We start from the raw sequence: 20,688 nt of genomic DNA, 5'->3' as shown, positions 1-20,688 counted from the left end.
GTCAACTCCACTTGAGCTCACATAATGAACACGTATAATACAGCAGAGTGTGAGTCAGCCCTCATCTCTGTCAATCACACATCCTGGAAACGACTCCAACGATTTCAACCAGACTGAAGTGAAAGGTGCAGCTCGAAACTGAAACCCAGACTTTCAGAGATAACAACCATTTTTATGACACTTCTTTACGTTGAACACATTTTATTCACCTCTTTTTGATGCGCATCAGCAGTGCTGCTCTGTTTCTAGACTGTGAACAACCTGACTCCTCTGTTTGTCGTATAACTGAAACCACTGCTGCAGAAGGAGACTCCTTTGTGCATCAACAAAGACAGCAGGTCAATGTATCATTTGTATATCATCATAATCACTCTGATTATCTATGTTAATCGTTCGGAAGGATGTTTTGAAGTTAGACTCTAGTTTTGTTCCATTCACACAGTTGCTGCAGATTTGTTGGCTGAACATCCACAATGAGGGCCACTGGGTATCTAGTCTTGTCACTTCAGGTGGTTGTTCGGGTCATATTTGTCTTTTCCTGCCTAATGCTTGCTGCCAGACACCTGAGAGCGCTTCTTCTCAGACAGCTGGGTCAAACTTGCTCTGAGGGTGGTGGTAGTTTGAAACCCTCAGCCTGGCTTGAAGATGGACATCACTAAGTCTGGACCTGTTCTTTGATTTGCCTCCTTTCTTGCTCTCTGGAATACATTTTGTTTTGGTACCTGCTCTTTCTTTGGCTGGCAGCTCATTGTGTCCACTCATGTCTAGGGATATCCAGGGCTGGGTACCGAATTAGGTACTTTTATAGGTACTGACCGAATTCTGTCAAAAGTACCAGGTACCGATTCAGATAAAACCAAAAGGTACCATGTTTAGGTACCTAAACGCATCCTTGTGACTGTGAGGGAGTGGAAGAGTAGGTGATTGTCCATGCTGGACATGAACACAGCATTGCAAGGTTATATACTGAAGAATAAAGATGTCAAATCCAAGTATTTTTATATTCTATTATTTAACAAATTGATATTTTTTACCACATAAACACAAAAAAGGACTAAAAATTGGTACCGTTAAGTACCGGTACCGATTGCTAGGTACCAGGCATCGGTACCGTATTGTTTCAAATGTGAAAGGTACCCATCCCTACTCATGTCCCTGGTACTTTGCCTACTGCTCCACATTTCACTGAATAATGTTGCGTGAGGTTATACTCTGAACGGCAACTTTGCATTTGAGACAGGAGTGATTTAGGGATGGGTACCGAATTAGGTACTTTGATAGGTACCGACCAGATTCTGTCATAAGTGCCAGGTACCAATTCATGTAAGATCAAAAGGTAGTATGTTTAGGTACCTAAATGCATCCTTGTGACTGTGAGGGAGTGGAAGAGCAGGTGATTTTCCATGCTGGACATGAACACAGCATTGCAAGTTTACATATTGAAGAATAAATATGTTAATTTGAAAGAATTTACATTTTATTATCAAACAAATTGATATTTATTACCACATAAACACACGCAAAAGTACTGAAAATTGATACCGTTGAGTACAGATACTGATTGCCAGGTACCGGGAATTAGTACTGTATTGTTTCAACAGTTGAAAGGTGCCTATTCCTAGTGTGATTCCCCTTAAACTAGACAGAAATAGTCATACTCCCATTCTCTTGATTCACTCTGTGCCTGTGCTCTTTCTTTTAGCCTTTGAAAGGGACATCTTGATTTGTTAAAGCTAGAGGACGTTATCAGCACCAAATGTTTGTTTATTGTTCCCCTTTGGTTCACGCAGTGCTCAGTTGGTACTAAGTGTGCCAAGAGAATCTACCCTACACTACAACAGCAGCAGGCTGAAGTGTTGAACTGTACAAGTCAGGATGGATCCATAAATTCATGTTTACTCCAGACTCTGAGCCTACCATCTGAATGTGGAGCAGAAATCCAGACTCATCAGACCAGGCAACGTTTTTCCATCTTCTGTTGTCCAGTTGTGGTGAGCCCATGTGTTTCTTCTCCATTCTGATGCTTGTTCGACAAAATATAACGAGTTGCTGCCCTGTGATTGGCTGATTTGATATTTGAGTTAAACAACAGTTTAACAGACGGACACAGTTTAGTGGCTGGTAAGTGTAAACACTGCACCTTGTGTCCATCTTGCAGTGACAATCCATTTACTTATCACACTGAACGTTTCTGAAGCTGTTTACCTGGTAAACTGTTGGTTTGTATCCTTTGTACAGAGACCGCACTGAGGGATTGAAAACTCAGACTTTTGGAGCGGGGTCCTTGAGCGGATTCTTTTTAAAACAGTTTGGTTCTCTTTTAAACTAGTGATACATGAGGCTGTGAAAGCAATGACGTTAATTGTTGCATTTGCACAAACACAGCTTTTTTGTACTCACAGCTCTGTTGAGGAGAGCCTCTAAGCACAGGTGCACAATGTTCTACAGTGGTTATGTCGACCACTTGCATGCATACCTCCAGCATTTTCAGGATCCATGACCAAGCTGTCCTGACTTTTGGATTTCAATGGGGCCGTTCTTCTCTTAACAAAGCTTCAATTCACAAACAACTTTGTACCTGATCCTTCTTCTTTTTTGTTGTTGTGTGAATATTTCAATTGAAGGTATCATGAGACGAGTTAAATAGGACTTCTGCTGGAAAATTTCTGTTGACATTTCTTTCCTCATTCAGCTCTACTTCTTCTTAGAGTTTGGATCCTGACACATCTTTGAACTGAAATAAATGCCGCAGCCAAATCACATGAGACTCATCTCCACTCAATCACAGCCAAAGATTATCAGAAAGGTTTCAATTCTAGTGAGTGTGGTAACCCAAAATTGCATGTAACCTCTTGTTTTGCAGCCTGGGCAACAGAGCAACAATTTGCATAGAGTAGATCAAGCAGGTCGACACCAGAGAGGAGTCAACTGCACAACAAATACAGACTCGTGAGCACAGCCAGGCCATGAGCCGACAGGTTGGAGGTTTTACAGTCCAACTAAAACAAAGAGAGGCTCGATAATGGAATGGGGAGTGCAGGTATTCCTCATTGTTGCGACTTCAGCTGTCTGGTGTCCTGCAATATGCTGGACACCAGACAGCTGAAGTTTTCTTCTTTCTTTGTTCATCTTTTATGATTGACTCACTGATAACAGCTGTTTAATTGTTCTATATTCATGAAAAGAATGCAATTACGTCCATCTTTTTCATGATTTCCTCTCAGTCAGTCTGTTACCACTCACCATGTTTTTCACTCCTCATGTGTAGTAGGCATGCACGATTCAAATTTGTTGGATTGGGGTTTTACAGGAGGTTCCCCAGACATATGATGGTCTGCACCTGCCTCACTTTCATGGTGTAATTAGTCAATTGGCCGATTATTTGCAGTCATGCATGCAGCTAATGCTTATGCCATGGCCGGAAAGAATGAATGGTCCTGTATGTTCGATGACTGGATGCGCATACAGGCCCAGGTCTATACATTGTTAACAGACTAAAAAGCCTTATGTTCATTCATCTACTTTCCAAACCGCTTAGCCTCTTCAGGGTCGCGAGTGGCTGGAGCCTATCCCAGCTGTCGGGGTACACCCTGGACTGGTCGCCAGTCAATCACAGGGCTGACACAGGGACAGACAACCTTTCACGCACACACTCACACCTACAGACAATTTAGAGTGTTCAGTTAACCTGATGAGCATGTTTTTGGACAGTGGGAGGAAGCTGGAGTACCTGGAGAGAACCCACCCATGCTCGGGGAGAACATGCAAACTCCACACAGAAAGGCCCACTGGCCAAGCTGGGAATCAAACCTTCTTGGTGTGAGACTGCAGCGCTAACCATTGCGCCACCATGCAGCCCCAAGCCTTGTGTTGTTTACAGTATTTACATGACAGAATGTCATTTCTGTCTCTACATGGTTGCGTGTTTACAATGCTCTTCTGCTCTCTGTATCCCATATGATTCTGCCCTGATGCATACACAGTCACACAAACACAAGCGCACACACAGAGACAAGCACACTCCGTACAGCAGGAAAAACAATGTCGCAACCACCATAAGAAACACAGGACTATAAAAATGGCAAAACCCAGCCACCACCATCCCCCAAGGCTGTAAACTCAAGGGAAACACTGGAACAGACCCAAGCCAGACCAGGAGTCAACAGGTTTAGGCTCCCCTTTTCAGAGATGTTTGGAGTCCAGTACGTCTTCAGGCTGCTTGCACACTCGTGCCTGCAACATGTTTTTATTTCCACACCCTGAGACCGACAACGTAGTTACCACAGAGTCAACAGGCTGAAGGGAGTCATATCTGACTCTTACCTGTGGCGGTCCCTGGTGTTGCCAATTTAGAATTAATACCACTTTTGGAGGTTTTGACCAATCAGAATCAAGTATGTAACAGAGCTAAGACAGATTCCTAGAGGCCCCATGACTTAAGAGTGGTGTCTACAAGTGAGATAGATGGAGCACCACTCCTCTACAGCTCTACCTATGCCCACCAGGTGCTTCAGTCTGTGTGTTAGAAACAGAATAATAAGTTTAAACTTTCTTTTAAAGTTCAACAGAGCAGCCCACGTTATCCCATCAACAGTTTACCTTTCATTCCACTCTTCAGGGATAAACACAGGTTTGGATTCAGGAATATATTGACGGTATTTCTCAGTTTGTGCAGAAGCATGCTGTTTCTTAAGCTGTTTAATCATCATGTTTGTATCCTTAGAGGTCGATCCCTCAGCGTGTCAATCAAACCATGTGGGCAGCACAGTGACATCTACTTTTCTCATTTGGATGAAGTTTGTGTTTCTGTAGGTGGCCCTCGCTTCTCTTGCCCAAACATGGTGGCTGCTGCTGCCTGAGCGAACTACGCTCCTCTTTCCTTTTGGAGTTATTCCTCCCAAGAAATGAAATTAAATAAAAAACAACAGCACAGGTCTTGGGATTAATTTCTGTGAGTGTTTGGTAAAAACTGGCTGTTATATCATTGAGACAGGAAGGATCAGGAAAGTACGTTTTGATATCATTACGTTAATGTCCTGTAATGATCAAAAATAGCTGCTGTTTTTCCACACAGCACACAACGGTCAAATGATGCTGCTAATGATAATGATGCTTTCAAATTGCACAGTACAGTACGTATGAGTGCCCATTGTTGCTCTATCTCTCTCTGTCTCTCTTTCCCTGCCGCCTCCACAGTGATGCATGTTGCATTAACGCTGAGGTGAAGAGTGGGAGGTAGAGGGCAAGCTGAGAGGGCTACAAGAGGGATGGAGAGAGCTGCAGAAGAAAAGAGTGTGTGGGAGACTGAAAACATAGATATGTGGGATAGATAGAAAGATAGATAGAAAGATAGATAGATAGATAGATAGATAGATAGATAGATAGATAGATAGATAGATAGATAGATCTGTCCTTCAGTCACCCCTCTTCTCCTTCGCTACCTCGTTTCCAAAATGTCTGACGGCGATGATTTCCCAAGAGTGAACCGCTCAGGTCAAACTAAATCTAGAAGGGAATGAGGGAAGAGGGGGAGAGGAAGATAGAGGGATAACAATAGTGAGGAAAGAGACGGAGGAGGAGGAGAGGAAAAGAGAAGCAGCTGGATAGGAGAACTTGGTCTCTGTGCAGCTCCAAAGCTCTCAAAGCCCTGAAGCCGTGCGGAGTATAAATGGGAGGGAGAGCGCGAGAGGAAGAGGGAGGCTGAATTGAGAAGAAAAGCTCGGAAGGAGAGATAGAGTCAGAGAGGAGGAGGAGGAGGAGGTTTGCGTTGGTGTGTTGGTTGGCAGAGAGAGCGCTTGTCAAAAAAACCTTCCTCTGACAGAAGGCATGATTCACAGCGGAGGGAGGGAGAGAGAAAGGGGGAGAGAAAGAGGGAGAGAGGAACAGAGGAAGAGAAAAACGGCAGAGATAAAGAGGGAGAGAGAGATGCCGGTAAGAAAAAACGAATGATGATGCTGATTTGAAGCTGAATGACAAGACGTGACCAGGATGGGACTGAGTTCGACGGACGGGATTGACTGATGCGTCTAAATGACTGTGACCACGTTGATAAGGTTCTGGCTTTTCTATTGATCGGAAGAAAATAGAGCAGGTGGCGGCAGCGGTGATGAAAGAGAGGCAGAGGGAGGGAGAGGATGCTGAAGAATGAAGGCACGCTGAAAAGATGAGGAGATAGAGAGGCTAGGGATGGTTTTCAACTATCAATAGGCTCCTTTGATAGAGCTTGACTAATTTGTGGGGAAGGCTTCACTAAAAGATGCAAATTAGACAATCCTTCATGTTAAATCTACTCTGTTACTTCAGGAAATCTTTCTAGGGATGTTTTTTAACGTGTGCATGCTTATCTGTTGTTTGTTGTGTAACACAGTAAGTGTGAATGGAGTTTAATTCATTCCTTTATTAACTTTTTCCACCCTCTCCCCATCCTCAAGTGTCATCCCGAGGTTCCTTCGTCTTTACCCATCCTGTCTGTGCTCACAATTTGTCCCAAACGCCTCTCTCTATTGTTGATCGTGACTTTCTGTAAGCTCATCATCAGACTGTTGTTTCCTCCCACAAAGTTGGCATTGCCAGGCGAGCTAGTTGGCGGGTACATCCAAAGCAGGAACATGAAAACCAAACCAAACTTCCATCCTCATTCTGCGACCGTGAGATGAGAATTCAGTTTGAGATTCCTCGTATTGACCGAAGGAACAGCTTTGATGGAATATTGACGTCATCTTGATTTTATTTTTGGCAGCATATTTGCATGGGGCTTTCAGGCTGCCTGGTGCAGGCTGTCGCATTAACATTTCTCCAACTTCGAAATCCCACGCAGACTTGCTTCAGTATTTCATTTTCCGGTTTCTTTGGATTGTCAGAGCTGAGGCTGAGAAGCTGGCTGGTTATCGAGGCTGCGAGAGGAGGTTTTTACAAAAAGTGAGTGTCTCAGGTGTAGGAGTTTTTCTCAGTTCAGGCTAGTGTTTGATGAGTCCTAACATCTCAGGGTTCCACTTTTCATCTTAGTCTTTCAGCCATCATTTAGAGAAGCCTCAAGTCCTGTGCAAAAATGGATGTTTCTTCTAGCGATGTGCATTTACTCGACTAAACGATTAAATGTCATAACCATTGTTAGTCAGCACCAGAATGACTATTTGATTAAACAAATTGATATTTTTCTTATGTAGTGTCTAACCTGTAGCATGGCCACTTAGGACTATAGCTCCAGTCAACTGCTCCCACTGTAACCCTATAAATCTCTACTACCTGGATGTAAACAAGCACAGCTGACAGATACTATCTGGTATCAAAATGTGGTTTGTCAATAAGTTGATCTAGTGAATGGAGAGTTTTATTTGGGCTGTGTCTGCTCAAACTGACCTATAACCACTCGACCAGAGCAATGAGGAACCAGCACAGGCATGTGGATGTTAAGATTTGAGTAGATGCTGGCTCTGCTAGTGTTAGTCCCACTTGGAGAGCTAATTTGACCCGTAGGCTCTGCTCAAAATGAAAAACCTTGAGAAAGATCCTGAACAATGCCATCATTGTTAGTTAAAGCAGTTACACAACTGACCCTCAGCTGATCTTTTAGTGACAATTTTAGTGCTTGTCATTTGTCCCTTTAATCTGTAATTTGGTGTTCTTTTGCAGTTTTGGTCAAGTCTCCCTTGACAAAGATATTTCTACCCTTAATGTCTTTTCTGACTCGGTTAACCAAAGGTTAAATTAAAAAAATTAAATAAAATTGAAATTTCTGGATAGACAACAAGGAAATAAAGTCCTGTTTCCACCGAGCGGTTAAGTTCTGTTCATCTCAGTATGGCACTCATTGTGTGGCGTTTCCACTGACCAAGCCCAGGACAGGTCCCTAAATTATGGACCCTTATGTCCCACTTTTTGGGACCCTTCTGTTGGGGTGCCAGACAAACTAATCTGACCCCCAGAAGGTGGCGCCACAAACACTGCTCCGTTGATTGGTTAAAAGAATTGCCACCATGTGACTGGCTGCTCCTCGTGGTGCACTTTCTCTTAAACACAGACTGATTGCACTTTGTAACAAAGAGCCACATGGCAATCATAAAAAATGATGATTTGCTGGATGTCTGTCATCATTGCTTTGGTTACTGTGCCATGTTTTTCTTCTTCATTGGATTTATTAGTGGGGTACACTGTGTTGCGCTGCTATGGCGTCAAGCTATTATGAAACTGACACAGCTATTGGCATCCGGCTTACACACCGCCAACCAACAAAGGAATGGTTGGCTGTGGAAACGCAAACAGGATCAAGCTTTACTGAACCAGCCCGTACCAAACTGTACTGATCCACTTACAGGCCTGCTTGGTGGAAACAGGGCTAAAGTCACGTGGGAACATTGTGGTTATTGCTATAATTGTCCTCTCTTTTTATTGTCAAAACTGTTTCGGTGCCCTCTACTGACAATATGGTACAATCAAGCTCTTTGCTGATCTAGGTCCCTGCAGAAAATAATTATAAACCTCTTGAAACCATGTTTTCAGGAGTCAGATTGTGATTTACTTTGAAAATGTAAGTAAAGGCTGTATTGGTAAATCTGGCTCTGGCACCTACCCAAGAAATGTTCAGACATCTTCCTGAAATACCTGTTTTTTTTTAGTCAGAAAGATGCATCAGTTTTAATGTCAGTCTGCTTCCTAATTTTCTACAACTCCCGTTGCTACAACTCCAGCCTTTTTAAGTTGAATAACCTATGATAAACGTTTTGTTTGTGTCAGTTTTGGTGCCCCCTTTTGGACAAAAATGTCTACTGATTTTGTACTGGACTTGTAGGTCATGTTTTCTGATAAACAGACTGTCATATAATGGGAAAAATTAAAACATATATTCTTTAGCAACAGTCTTATCTGACTCCATCCCCTCACAGCAGTCATAGGCATTAACATCTACAGTATAGGCAGTGAAAATGTTTTTCCTGATGGCGTCATTGTTTTAAATAGATCATGAAGAGGCATCGGTGTTACTTTCACTCTTTTTAAGAACCATCCAAAAACTCTTCAGGGGAGCTTTAAGTAACAAGCTGTGATAAAGTTGTTATGGCTTTCAAAAGATGTTTTCCATCCAGCTTTGAAGTGTATTTGTGTGAAAAGTGTTCAGATATAAAACTATTAAGGGCTTCAGTGAGTACCTTATTGTTTAGTACACCTTTTAGTAAAAGAAGTCCTTCAAAAAAAAAGCCCTTGTGGTCCTGTTCCTTTTTGTTCTGCTCTGAACAGATCTTCTCCCCTGAGGTTTCTGACTCTGTTGGCACATTTCTGCACAAATTAATTTTACAAACTTCACCACCAAGGCTAACAGTTTTCAGCTCAGCTTCAGTGCGTCTTTGACGTTGACAGGAATAATTCAGAACATGTGTTTCGTTTGTTGTATGAGCAGTTTTCCACCCTTTGGGTTGGAAGGTTTGTTGATTTTTGTCTGAATATAAAACTTAAATGAAAGGTTCAAAAAAGTGCTTCAGGGTTAGCTTTGATGTTTAACCCATCCTGTAGACAGTAACTGGGTTTGTCTGAGGTGTTCATCCTCTGTTGCTTTGCCTATTTAGTGTCTGCCATTGCAAAAACAGAACTTTGATATGTGACACGTTTTAATATGGGGACCTTTTGAATTTGTGCAACTGAAGTTTCTGTTTTAAGCTCAGTGTAAAATTTGTTCTTGGACAAAATATAGAAAAGATTGTGGAGAGTGTGTCTACCCTAGCAGTGCTGTTACATCCGAATCAGAAAAAAGTGACATCTTTAAGGAATAAACATTAAAGAGGGATAAAAACGTAGGCTGTTAATATGGACTGGGCACAGCCAGAAGATGGCTTTTAGTTTGGCACTACGCCAGTGAACCTCAAATTACTTTGGAGACAGACTGGTATAGGCTGTATAAGGTTTATCAACCAACACATTTGGGTGCATATTAACATGTTCTGGTGCGTTCCAGTCTCATCCCTATCTTAAGAGCAGAAGTGGTTGCAGTCCTAAAGCCTACAGAATGCAAAGTCACATGAGGAGTATCTGCTCAGACTGCATATTTTTCCTGTTTCGTCTAATGTGGGAATGTCCAAAACTTCCTTTGTGACACTTCTGCACCTTCAGTGTTGGGTTGAAATTTTCCATCTTAAAAAAGTGTTCAAAATAAATCTTTGCATTGGATTAGAATGACCACTGACAGAGTTTGTCTTTTTTCATTTTCTACAGTTCTACAGTTTCATTTAGCAGATGGTTTTATCCAAAACAATTTACAACACAAGCAAGGATTTAGACAGAAGGAAAACCTAGTTAGTGCAACAACAGTGCTACAAGTTATTTGGCTGCAGGTGCTGCCATTGAGTGTAGGATTTTTTTGGTAGTAGTGTAGAATAATGTAGCCAACCACATCTAATAGCTGCAACAGTATGCTTCAGCCTTCATCAAAATTCAGTAATTAGCACTGAAAATTCACTAAGAGCTGGGTCTTAGACCTTCTGACTCATTCTACCCCTGAGGACAAAGAGGAGAAGGGTCAGCTTCAGTGCTTAAGTGTTCCCTGAACAGATGGGTTTTCAAACATCTCTTAAAGTAGAAAGGGACTCTGTGGATCATATAGAGTTAGGTAATTCATTACACCATTTGGGAACAACAGAGGAGAAGAGTCTGGCTAGAGATTTGGAGCAGTGCTGGGCTGAGAGCACCAGGTATCTTTAACAAGCAGAGCGTAGTGGGCAAGAAGAAGAGTAGACCTGAAAGAGGGACCCCAGGTAGGCAGGAGTCGCTCTTGTAGGTGATTTGTAAGCCAGAAGACGAGCTTTGAATTTGATTTAAGCTGCTACTGGAAGCCAGTGAAGAGAGATTAACTGAGTGACCTGTGCTGTTTTGGGCTGGTTAAAGACCACATGTGCTGCTGCATTCTGGGTAATCTGCAGAGGTTTAAATGTACACGCAGGGAGGCCTGCTAGGAGGGAATTGCAGTAGTCGATGCGTGATATCACAAGGGCCATTTTGGTGTTACAATGTTGAACAATCAGATTTTACTCTATGTTTAATAAATTGGTTGAAAAAGTTGGTCAAAGTGTTTGAAATGAGCTAGTCTGTGTTATGTTATTTACCTCAACGAAAGCACAGTAACGAAAAGCCTTAACTGTATCACTCTGCAGGATGTGTTTGTAAACTTGTTACAGATTGCAGGAAACTGAGAAACTGAAAAAGTTAGCTTACATCCAAACTTCCATCTTTACACAACGAAAGCAACTTCTGTGGCTGTGAAATTCTTTTTTCATGGAGGAGCTCTGTATAAATCAGCAGGAAAGTTGAGGGATTTCTTTTGTGTCCGACTTTTTTTTTGGAAACCAGTGGGATTGCCCCCTACTGGCTGTCAGAGGAAAAGCAGAATTAATATACTCCTGCATCGGCCTCACTCTTGAAACCATGAGGCTACAACTGTAACTTGTCAATTCCCCTCTAATGTTAGATCAAGGCTTCTTTGTCCGACATTATTGATAACCCGCTGATGGATCGAGGTCCACGGGTTGAAGGTTTGGTGGATCCATTAGTGATTCTTATATTCAAATCAATAGACTGAGGAAATGGTTGGATACGCCTCAGACAGGCGTGTGCCACTTTTGTTCTGAGTTGCTGGTAAAGTGCTCTGCAGGCACAGCTGGATTGAATTTAATCAGGCACTCTGGAAGTTAGGCATTGCATTTTGATTAGAAGGAAAAACACATCCAAATCCATCCGCATAGGCCAAGACATCCTGACTTTTACCCCCTTATTGGTCAGCTGCTGAACAACATCTGATTCTGAAATCCCCCAAATGCAAATTTGTCTTTACCCCTCCCAAACTCCACATCTCAAACTCATTTCAAACACTTCCTTTTAAATTCTAATCAGATTTGTTATGTCACATTTTGAGAGGCTTAATTTAGAGCGACAGGAGGTATTATACAACCGTATCTGCAGTTTGATTAGTACTTAGCAAGTCTCTTCAGTGTTTTCAATAACTGGTCTTATTCTAATGGACATGCAAAAATATCAATGATTATGATTTTGCTTTAGTGGATCCTCTAATATCCACTCAGTTATATAATTATAAGGAGACTTTATCAAGCTGCGTTCTATTCAAATCTTTTGTTGTTTGCTTTGTTTTCTGCAGGCAGACAACTGTAATCAACCAATTACAACTGCCAGAATGAAGAGAGAAGCTTTCACTGGATTCAATCCTCCATCAACTGTGCTCTGTCTTTCTGTGGCTCTGTGACTGACTAACGCTTCACTGGATAAAGACTTAATTGGCTCTGAAAAGACAGCCAGAACAATAAACAAGCAGAATAAATATGAATGCAGTCACGCTGAGAGGAGAGTGGGAGAAGATGAGCTAAGAACAGAAACCCTCTGGACATCAAAACTGGACTTATTTCATCTTTTTCACCAGTTTTTTTTGAAAATTTTTGAAGGTTACACTTTTTTTGTTGGGACTGTTTTTACTTTTTTTTCCAAATTATTTTATGTTTTTGAACTTTTTCAGGCACATATTTTTGCAGAATACCTTGTTTTCAACAGTGTCCCGACTTCAAGCAGAGGACTAGAGCTACAGCGCGTTTGGACATTCCTGTTATCTGCCATGGCCTTCTCTGAGTCTGCCCTGATGCATTTTGCACATTCAAACATTTTTCAGAATTAGTGCAAATAACGACTTCACAATTCACTCGTCAAACTGCAACCGTGCCTCCCATCAACCCCTCCCGCCATCAGCCATCCGACCAGTCATGGGAAAGCCCCTTAGCCGCCCCGGGTGTTTCAGGAAGAGCTCCTGCTGCCTGGAGAAGCATGGAGCTGGGGATGGGGGGATGGGGGGGCGAGTTGGAGGGGTGGATGGGGGATACGGAGACGGCTACATACCACAACGGTCCATCTACGATACCATGTGCATCAATCAACAGATCGACAGCCATCACCATCACCCCGGAGGATCCATACGGCGAGACTGCGAGGGGAGTTTTAGCTACTCTGCAAGTGGCTCCCTGAGGGTTTGCAGACCAGCTGACATGTTCGATCCCCAGCCTCGTTCTTTGACCCCAAACCCCTCATTTGTGCGCCGACTGGATGAAAGAGCTATCTATGACTCACTGAAGCTCGGGGGTCAGGAGGTTGATGGCGGCGTCTGCCATTCTCCAGGAAATTACAACCGCTCAGTTTCTCCATCTGTATCTTCTTTCTCAGCGCCAGGAGTGTCCTCCTCCTCATCCAAGAAACACCACCAACACCACCATCACCATGGAGACAGCACAAAGAGCAGGGATGGCCGACAGTCCTGGAAAGTCTTAACACCTCCGAAACACCTGGAGTGTTTGGAGTTTACAACAGCAGAAATGATGGAGAGAGGAGGAGGGTATCTGAATCCAGGGCACTACCCTCCCCCTGGAGGCCAGTCCTCCTCTCTTACCTCCCCTCTCATCTCCCCCTTCTCTGGCTCACCTCTCTCTTCAGGCTACCACACTCCAGTCTTCTTCTCCCCTGCCAAACCTCGCCCCAGTCAGACCCAGAGCCTGCGCTGCTCCCCTCCTCAGGTGGTTCAGCCGAGACACTACTCCCAGACCCAGAGCCTCAGGCTGTCACCCCCCCACGAGCTGAGGAGGTCCCCTTACCGAGCCCCGCTGGTCCAACTGTCAGCCCACGACCTGGAGCAGGACCTGAGGGAGCGGGGAGGAGGGTGGGGGCGGGCCATGAGTGAGCGGGAAAGAGAGTGGGAGAGGGAGCGGGAGCGGGAGATGGAGCGAGGGTGGGCCCAGAGGGAGTGGGAGAGGGAAAGGGAGAGAGGCCGGCTGGAGAGGGAGAGGGCGCGAGAGAGGGAGAGGAGGGAGACGTCCACTTTCGGGACCTTTGGATATGGTCGGCCGGTTCCTCTCCGCTCAGAGAGAGATTCTGTGTTTTTAGAACCAGATCAGGCTCTGGACACGACACCCCTGTTAATTCCCCAGCCCTCCCCCTCACCCTCCCCCTCCCCCAATGCTGCCCCCAGAATGGGCACAGGCGCTGTGGGTAGGAATAGGGCAGGTTCAAAGGTTGGTCATGACAGTATCAGTGGGGGTATGGTTCCTAAGTACGACAACGGGAGTGTGGGCTTGGTGCTAGTGGACAGCAAAGCTGGGCCCAGGTTAGTGAGTGAAGTCGGGAACATGTCAGAGGCCGACATGAGGGCTGGGATACAAGAACACCACCGCACCGAGAGCTGGAACAAATACGACAATGGATGCAGGGCCAGCAATAAGCATGGATCTGAAACCAGAATGGGCTCCCAGGTGAAAACCAGACCAGGGGGACGTGAGCTGGAAGGCAAAGTGCAGTCTGGGATGGAGATGGAAAAGATGGCTGCAGCTGTAAACAGGGAGTCCCACAGGGGAGGCATGAGGAGTGGAGAGAAGAATGGAAGGGTTGTGTCTAAACCTGAACCTGTTCCTGATACTACACCTCCACCTGTGAGGGACTATCAGGACAAGGCTCTGCCTGGGGACAAAGTGGACATTGTAGCCGGATGTTGTCCAGAGATGAGACCACAGGTGGAGTCAGAGAAGGCTGAGGAAAAATTTACATTCCCGCAGCAGGCTGATAACAAGACCGGAGGTGATCCTGGAGGAGTTTCTAAAGTTATTAATGAAGTTGCTTTCACAGCAGAGTCCAAAGTAGAAACTAAAGTTGAGACAGATGTGAGGGTTGCTCCTCCACCTCAGCCTGAGGCATTTAAAGAAACTGAGATCAGAGCCGAGATGAAGAGTAATGCTGAGATCAGTGAAAGCAAGAACAACATCCATAAAACAGAGAAAGCACAGGTAAAAGACGTGACTGTGGCTCAAACTGAAGTTACTTCTGATGATCTGGCTGAGAAAAAGTCTTTGGATTCTGTTAATACTGAATCTGGCCATGAGGAGAAAATCTCCAGATCCCAGAAGTCCAAATCCTCCAAGTCCAGCTCCAGGAATCGGCCTGGCACGGCCACGGGACTCCGACCTGGTGCTGTTAGCCCTCGACTGAGCAGAGGGCTGGGAGACCTTGAGTCCACAGGTCCTCCTGAAGGCATCGAATCCACCTGGCCGAGGCGCATCATGGTCAGGAAGAGGACTGTTCGACAGGGTGGGGCGCTTCACAACCTCCCCATTCTGCCCCCACTCCCCTCGGTCCTCTCAGCTCTGGAGAAGAGGCGCCCACATGGCCACCTTCATTGTCGGGCAGGGCATTTCTCAGAGAACCCACTAACAAGTTTAATAAACTCAACAAGCATGGTGGGAAGATGCTCCCTGAAAGAACCATCCCATCCTGATCTAGGACTGGGGACTGGTTTGGTGGGCAGGGCATCCCTGAAAGAGCAGAACCTGGAGCACTGGCGGGTCTGCAGAGAGCTGGATGAACCAAGGAGGTCCAGGAGCAAGGAGAAGCAAGGAGAGGAGAGTAAGAAAAAGACTGAGAGGGAGGAGAAGAAGGTTAAAGAGGAGATCAGAGAAAAGGAAAAGAGAGAAGAAAAAGAGAAGAAGGAAGAGTGCGTGGGTAAAGAGAAGGAAAGACTTCCTGTCAGTGTGGGGGTGGCGATAGAAACCAAACAACCAAAGGTAGAAAGAAGAGCTGAGGGAAAAGAAAACAGAAAGGAAGGCATCAAAAGGGAGATAGTAGTACAGGTAACATGTGAAAAGATAGAAAACACAGGAATCAAGATTATAAGTGGGATACAAAGCCGACATGGGCACGAGGTGGAGGAGGTGGCTAAAGTTAAAAAGGAAGATGGTGAACCAGAGGGTGGGGAAGGAGAAGAAGAAGGGATGGAGAGTTGGGACGCTGTCCTCGAGATGGTCACCACGTTGTGGGATGAGGGCTGGGATAAAGGAGAAGCTGGAGGAGGAGGAGAAGGAGATACCGACTCTTTCTCAGGATCCCTGCAGCGTTGGCCTCTTCTCAGGCCTCCGATTGGCTTTGGAGGCTCCCATCCCCCCTCGTCCGCCGCCTCAGAGCTCAGCCTCACAGAGATAGAAAGGAGAGCCAGGGAGCTGGACTCTGATCTGGAGCACTTGGACCTGTCTCAGCCTCAAAGAGACACCCAGGATGTGTATCAGACTCTCCTGGAGCCACAGAGGGAACGGGGTGACATGTACCAAACACACCCTGGACCACAGAGGGAGAAAGCTACAGTCTATACAGGTAGATATAAGTGAGACTCATTCATGATTTTTACATCCTCCTCATATTTTTTATTCATGTGCGAGAAAAGATTGATCATTGCTCTGTTATATGACACCATCCCAATCCTTTGACAATCTAAATCACTTGCAGAAACATTTTTAAAGAGGTTAAGAGACTTTTTGAGATGTGTGCTGGAGGAAAACTTGCTCTGGACTTTAAGTTTGGAGATGAAAAAGACAACATTTTATTCTTTGTTAAATTACTTAAATATTTTTTTAGCTCCAAACTTGGGCAAGCAAAATGTTTTACATAAACTATTTGTAAGACAGGGAGGAAGAACATTCTTGCAGGCACCTTCGAACAAACAAACCATCATGTGGGAGGAGGAAAAGAGAATTTTGAACAGATGCCGAAGCGGTCTCTCTGGGATTTTGCAAGACTAAATTATTTAACTTCTTGGCAGCTTTTTGAGAATTTTGTAATGCAAGCTACAATATCCAATGTTTCTACTTAGTGTAACACAATCAGGAGACATGATCTGGGAATAGAAAGCTGGGTGTTAATCCCTCAGATGCTGCCTGAAGTTTGATGATGTTTGAGATGCAACTTTTTGCAGCAGGTTTTGCAGACAGGTCTGTTATCTTCAGCAACTCCTTGCTTATATGCGGTGTACCCAGTATGCCCCCCCACTGCCACCTGATGTAGCTTAACCTGCACATTAAAGCTATGGTCTACGATTCTTAAACCCAGTTTGGCTGATGAGACACATTGGAAAAACGCAGCCTCACTCACCCCTCCCCTCCGTGTTCCAAGATCCTGCTCATATCGCCCTACCTCGCCTTCTAACAACACGCCCCCTCCGACAGAGCAAGAAGCCGGCCGGCAGAAAATGTAACAAACAAGACAGTCATCCTCGTTGTAACACACAGTGGTAGCTTTTTCAATTGGACAGGCGCAATCAAAACCATGAATTAGCCGGTGACGCAGGTCTGGTGTTGCCACTGCCAGCTGATCAGAGCAGAGCCGACTGTGGGCGAGGCTGTACCTTTCTTCACCAGCTCTGTATACAATGCTAAAGATGTGTGGCTAACTTATGCTAAAATCTATTGACAGAGCCAACCCGTTCCAACCAGCAGCGTTCGGTCATTTGCCAGTATAGGCACAGAATAACCAGAGTTATTCAGCTGACATCTTCCACTGTGGTAAACAAAGTCATTACATGTTCAACAGAAACTCAGCTGTCTCTGCGTCAGTCTTCAGTCCCAAATCCCTCTGCAGCTTTTTCCACCGGTCATACATTCCTCCAATATTCAGTCTCTGGTGGCACCTGTATCGCTCATAATTCTTCCTTGCTTCAGCCTTTTTCTTGAAACGTTATCGTTTTCTTCCCTTCCCTGTGGAGGGTAACAGTTAACAGCTTCCTGGTTTTGGTCTTTTCTGGCTCCATGACGCTTCTGTAGCTGAGCAGCTAGCTGACGTGAGAGGGGTAGTGGGGAAGGACGAGGTGGGACCATGGGCAGGACAATGTGGAGCAGGGGAGACAGGGGATTGTATGGACTCACGCACAAACCGGCAGTTTGGATTGGCCAATTATGATGCCGTTTTGCAGCTAATGTACTGAAATAATTTTTTCATTATTTTTGCCTTTATATTGTGTAGATTGTACCATCGAACCATAACGGCTCCATAAACAGTGTATAATAATAACCAAGCTTCCAAATCGTGAACCATAGCTTTAACCTGGTGCTCCCATTTCAGGTTATATTATACATGAGGCACTGGCCTCTTTTCAGGCATGATAACAGAAACACTCAAACTATTAACACACTTGATGTGTGTGAGACGATTCCTCTTAGTTTTTCTGAGAAGATGCAGGCTAGTTGCTAAAAAAGGAACCTTGAAATTCAAGCAGACGCCATCTTGTGCATCTTTATTAGATGCCAAAGGACAGCCTTGAGAGTTGAGCATATGTTGACCTAATAAAGCTCAAACCATAAACCGTAGCGATAGCACAGGTTGGATGGCTCCAGACTCTGGCCTTCAGCTGCACGTCTCACGCTCTTGCCTTTCTTTTTTTGTTGTGAAAACACTTAATGCAGACTAAAATGTTCAAAAAATTGTGCCATAGTGAAGGAAAAGCAATTAAATTATCATCTTTTTGTAGACTGATACCATTTTTTTCTGAATTGTGTTATTCTCATCCGAAAGGTCACATCTTTTATATCTGAAGCAGTCGGTATGACAGTACAGCTGATTGATTCATGTGGGTCAGTGCAGCAGGGACTGAGAGAGTGGAATATTAACCTACACAAGGACGGCAGACTCTGGGCCTTGTAGATCTGTGGAAGAATGTGAAACGCTTTATTTGAAGCAGCAGCAGTGACAGAATTACTGTTCATTACAGCACATGTTCAGATCTGGAGAAGAGTCTGGAGTTAGGGTTGTTCAGCTGATTGAGGCGTGGCAAACAAGAGCTTGAACAGACGTCTGATGGAAGTCGTGATGTATAATAAATATATTTCCAGTTCCAGTTTGGTAATTGTGTGGAATCTTTTCTCTTTTTCTGTAGGAGTGGGGAGCAGATCGCAGGTCAGTTTGGAGCTCAGCACAATGGCTTCACCAGCTACAGACACAGACAGACATCCTGCTGACTGGTCATCCAAATCTGCAGGGACTTCCACTGTTGGCACTTGGTGAGTATACAGAATATTTCAGCTTGCACAGGCCCTGTTTGTATGTCAAGATGCTTCTGCATTTTTGAATTCATAGGAAAAATCTGAGATTGAAGCTCTCAGATTATCACAATGTGATAATATGTAATAATATAATAATGATAATACACAAACAGTACAAACCATTTAATTGATACAAAACAGGAAAGTGAGATACTGTGATGTTTTACCACAACCATCTCTACAATTCACAGAGAATGGTCCAAAAAAGAGAAAATATCCAGTGCTTAACAGTTCTCAGAAACTACACACCTTACTGATGACAGAGGTCGGAGGAGAATAGACAGACTGGTTTGAGATGATAGAAAGGCAACAGTAACTCAAATAACCACTCGTTACAATCAAAGTCTACAGAAGACCTCTGAACACACATGTCCAACCTAGATGCAGACACTACAGCAGTAGTGATCCTCCTATCAGCTAAGAACAGGAAACTGAGGCTACAATCCACACCGGCTCACCAAACGTTGACCATAGAGAATTGAAAAACGTTGTCAGGTCTGATGAGTTTGGATTTCTGCTCCACTTAAGTCCACAGCCTACCTGAGTATTGTTGCTGACCATGTCCATCCCTTTATGAGCACAGTGTACCCATCTTCTGATGGCTACTTCCAGCAGGATAACGCTCCATGTCATAAAGCTGGAATCATCTCAGACTGGTTTCTTGAACATAATAATGAGTTCCCTGTACTCAAATGGTCTCCACAGTCCCCAGATCTCAATCCAATAGAGCTCCTTTGGGATGTAGTGGAACGGGAGATTCTCATCATGGATGTTCAGCTGACAAATCTGCTCTAACTGTGTGATGCTTTCATGTCAATATGGACCAAACTCTCTGAGGAATGTTTCCATTAACTTGATGGAGCTATGACACCAAGAACTATAAAAGGACTCGGAGAGTGCAGACCTCCATCAAGCATATTGTGATTGTCACCAACACTTTAGTCCTACTTTAATGTTATACTCTCTTTCAGCAGACTGTCTGCTACAATTGGTGTTAGTTGCAGGTTTGTAAGATAATTTATTACCTGACAGTGTTGAAAATTATGATGACCCAATTCATATTTCATATTCTGGATTTTAGTATTTAGAATATTGCCAGGATCTGGATCGTACTTTCAAATCTGTCAGAAATTATGGTGACCATTTATTGTGCCGTTATATACACATTTGGTGGAAATGGCCCTCTCTCACAATGATAAGAAATCCTTAAAAAACATCCTGGATCCAGACGGTGATCTGGATCACCTCCAAAATTTAATCACTTCTTCCTTATCCCATTTTGAACATTTCTTAAAAAGTTCCTGAAGATCTTTTCAATATTTTTTGAGTTATGTTGTTCACAGACAAAAACACAGACAGACAAACTCTCCCAAAAACACAACCTCCCTGGCGGAGGTAATGAAACAGTTCTGACAGGAAAAGAGGCAGGGAGGCAGGCTAGCAGGGTGAACCTAATCAAAGTGTGCAGTAAGTGTATTTAGTATACATGAAAGGGACAAATGCTCTTTTATAGTACTCATTGCAAACCTCTGGTCTAGACCATATTTTTACCTCTGGAACATAACAGGGGCGCCAGATGGCCCAGTGGTCTAGGTTGCACTCCCAATGAGGTAAGCCCTCGTGCAGGCAAATACAGGTTTAAACCCAGCCTGTGGAGCCTTCTCCACGTGACTCTCCACTCTCACCCTGTTTCCTGCTCTGTCCACTGTCCTCTGTAATGCTCTCTGATTACAGCCTTTGAAAAAAAAAGTACTCTGGAAAAAAAAACCTTTTGATCAGAATCAAAACAGGATATGAAAGAACGAAA

General features: G+C 44.1%; 1 protein-coding gene across 5 annotated transcripts in view; it reads left to right on the top strand.

The window, feature by feature from the left end:
* LOC141806829 (uncharacterized) overlaps positions 1-20,688 on the top strand; it is a 56,964-nt gene that overhangs the window by 24,174 nt on the left and 12,102 nt on the right. The window contains exons 1-3 of one of the 5 annotated variants that reach the window (XM_074692514.1): positions 5,463-6,053; positions 12,134-16,164; positions 18,716-18,839. In XM_074692514.1, the coding sequence (XP_074548615.1) occupies positions 12,747-16,164; positions 18,716-18,839 (3,542 nt within the window). In that variant the 5' untranslated portion in view covers positions 5,463-6,053; positions 12,134-12,746. Of the gene's footprint in view, positions 1-5,462; positions 6,054-6,115; positions 6,919-12,133; positions 16,165-18,715; positions 18,840-20,688 lie in introns of those variants that run through there. The other 4 variants (XM_074692511.1, XM_074692510.1, XM_074692513.1 and 1 more) reach the window with 4 other exon arrangements.

The sequence above is a fragment of the Halichoeres trimaculatus genome, unplaced genomic scaffold (genome assembly GCF_033239565.1).
Source record: "Halichoeres trimaculatus isolate MK-OKI-2021-1 unplaced genomic scaffold, fHalTri1.1 fHalTri1_scaffold_17, whole genome shotgun sequence".
Classification (NCBI taxonomy): Eukaryota; Metazoa; Chordata; class Actinopteri; order Labriformes; family Labridae; genus Halichoeres; species Halichoeres trimaculatus.
Note: the sequence above shows the minus strand (reverse complement) of the source record. Positions and strands in the feature narration are given on the sequence as shown.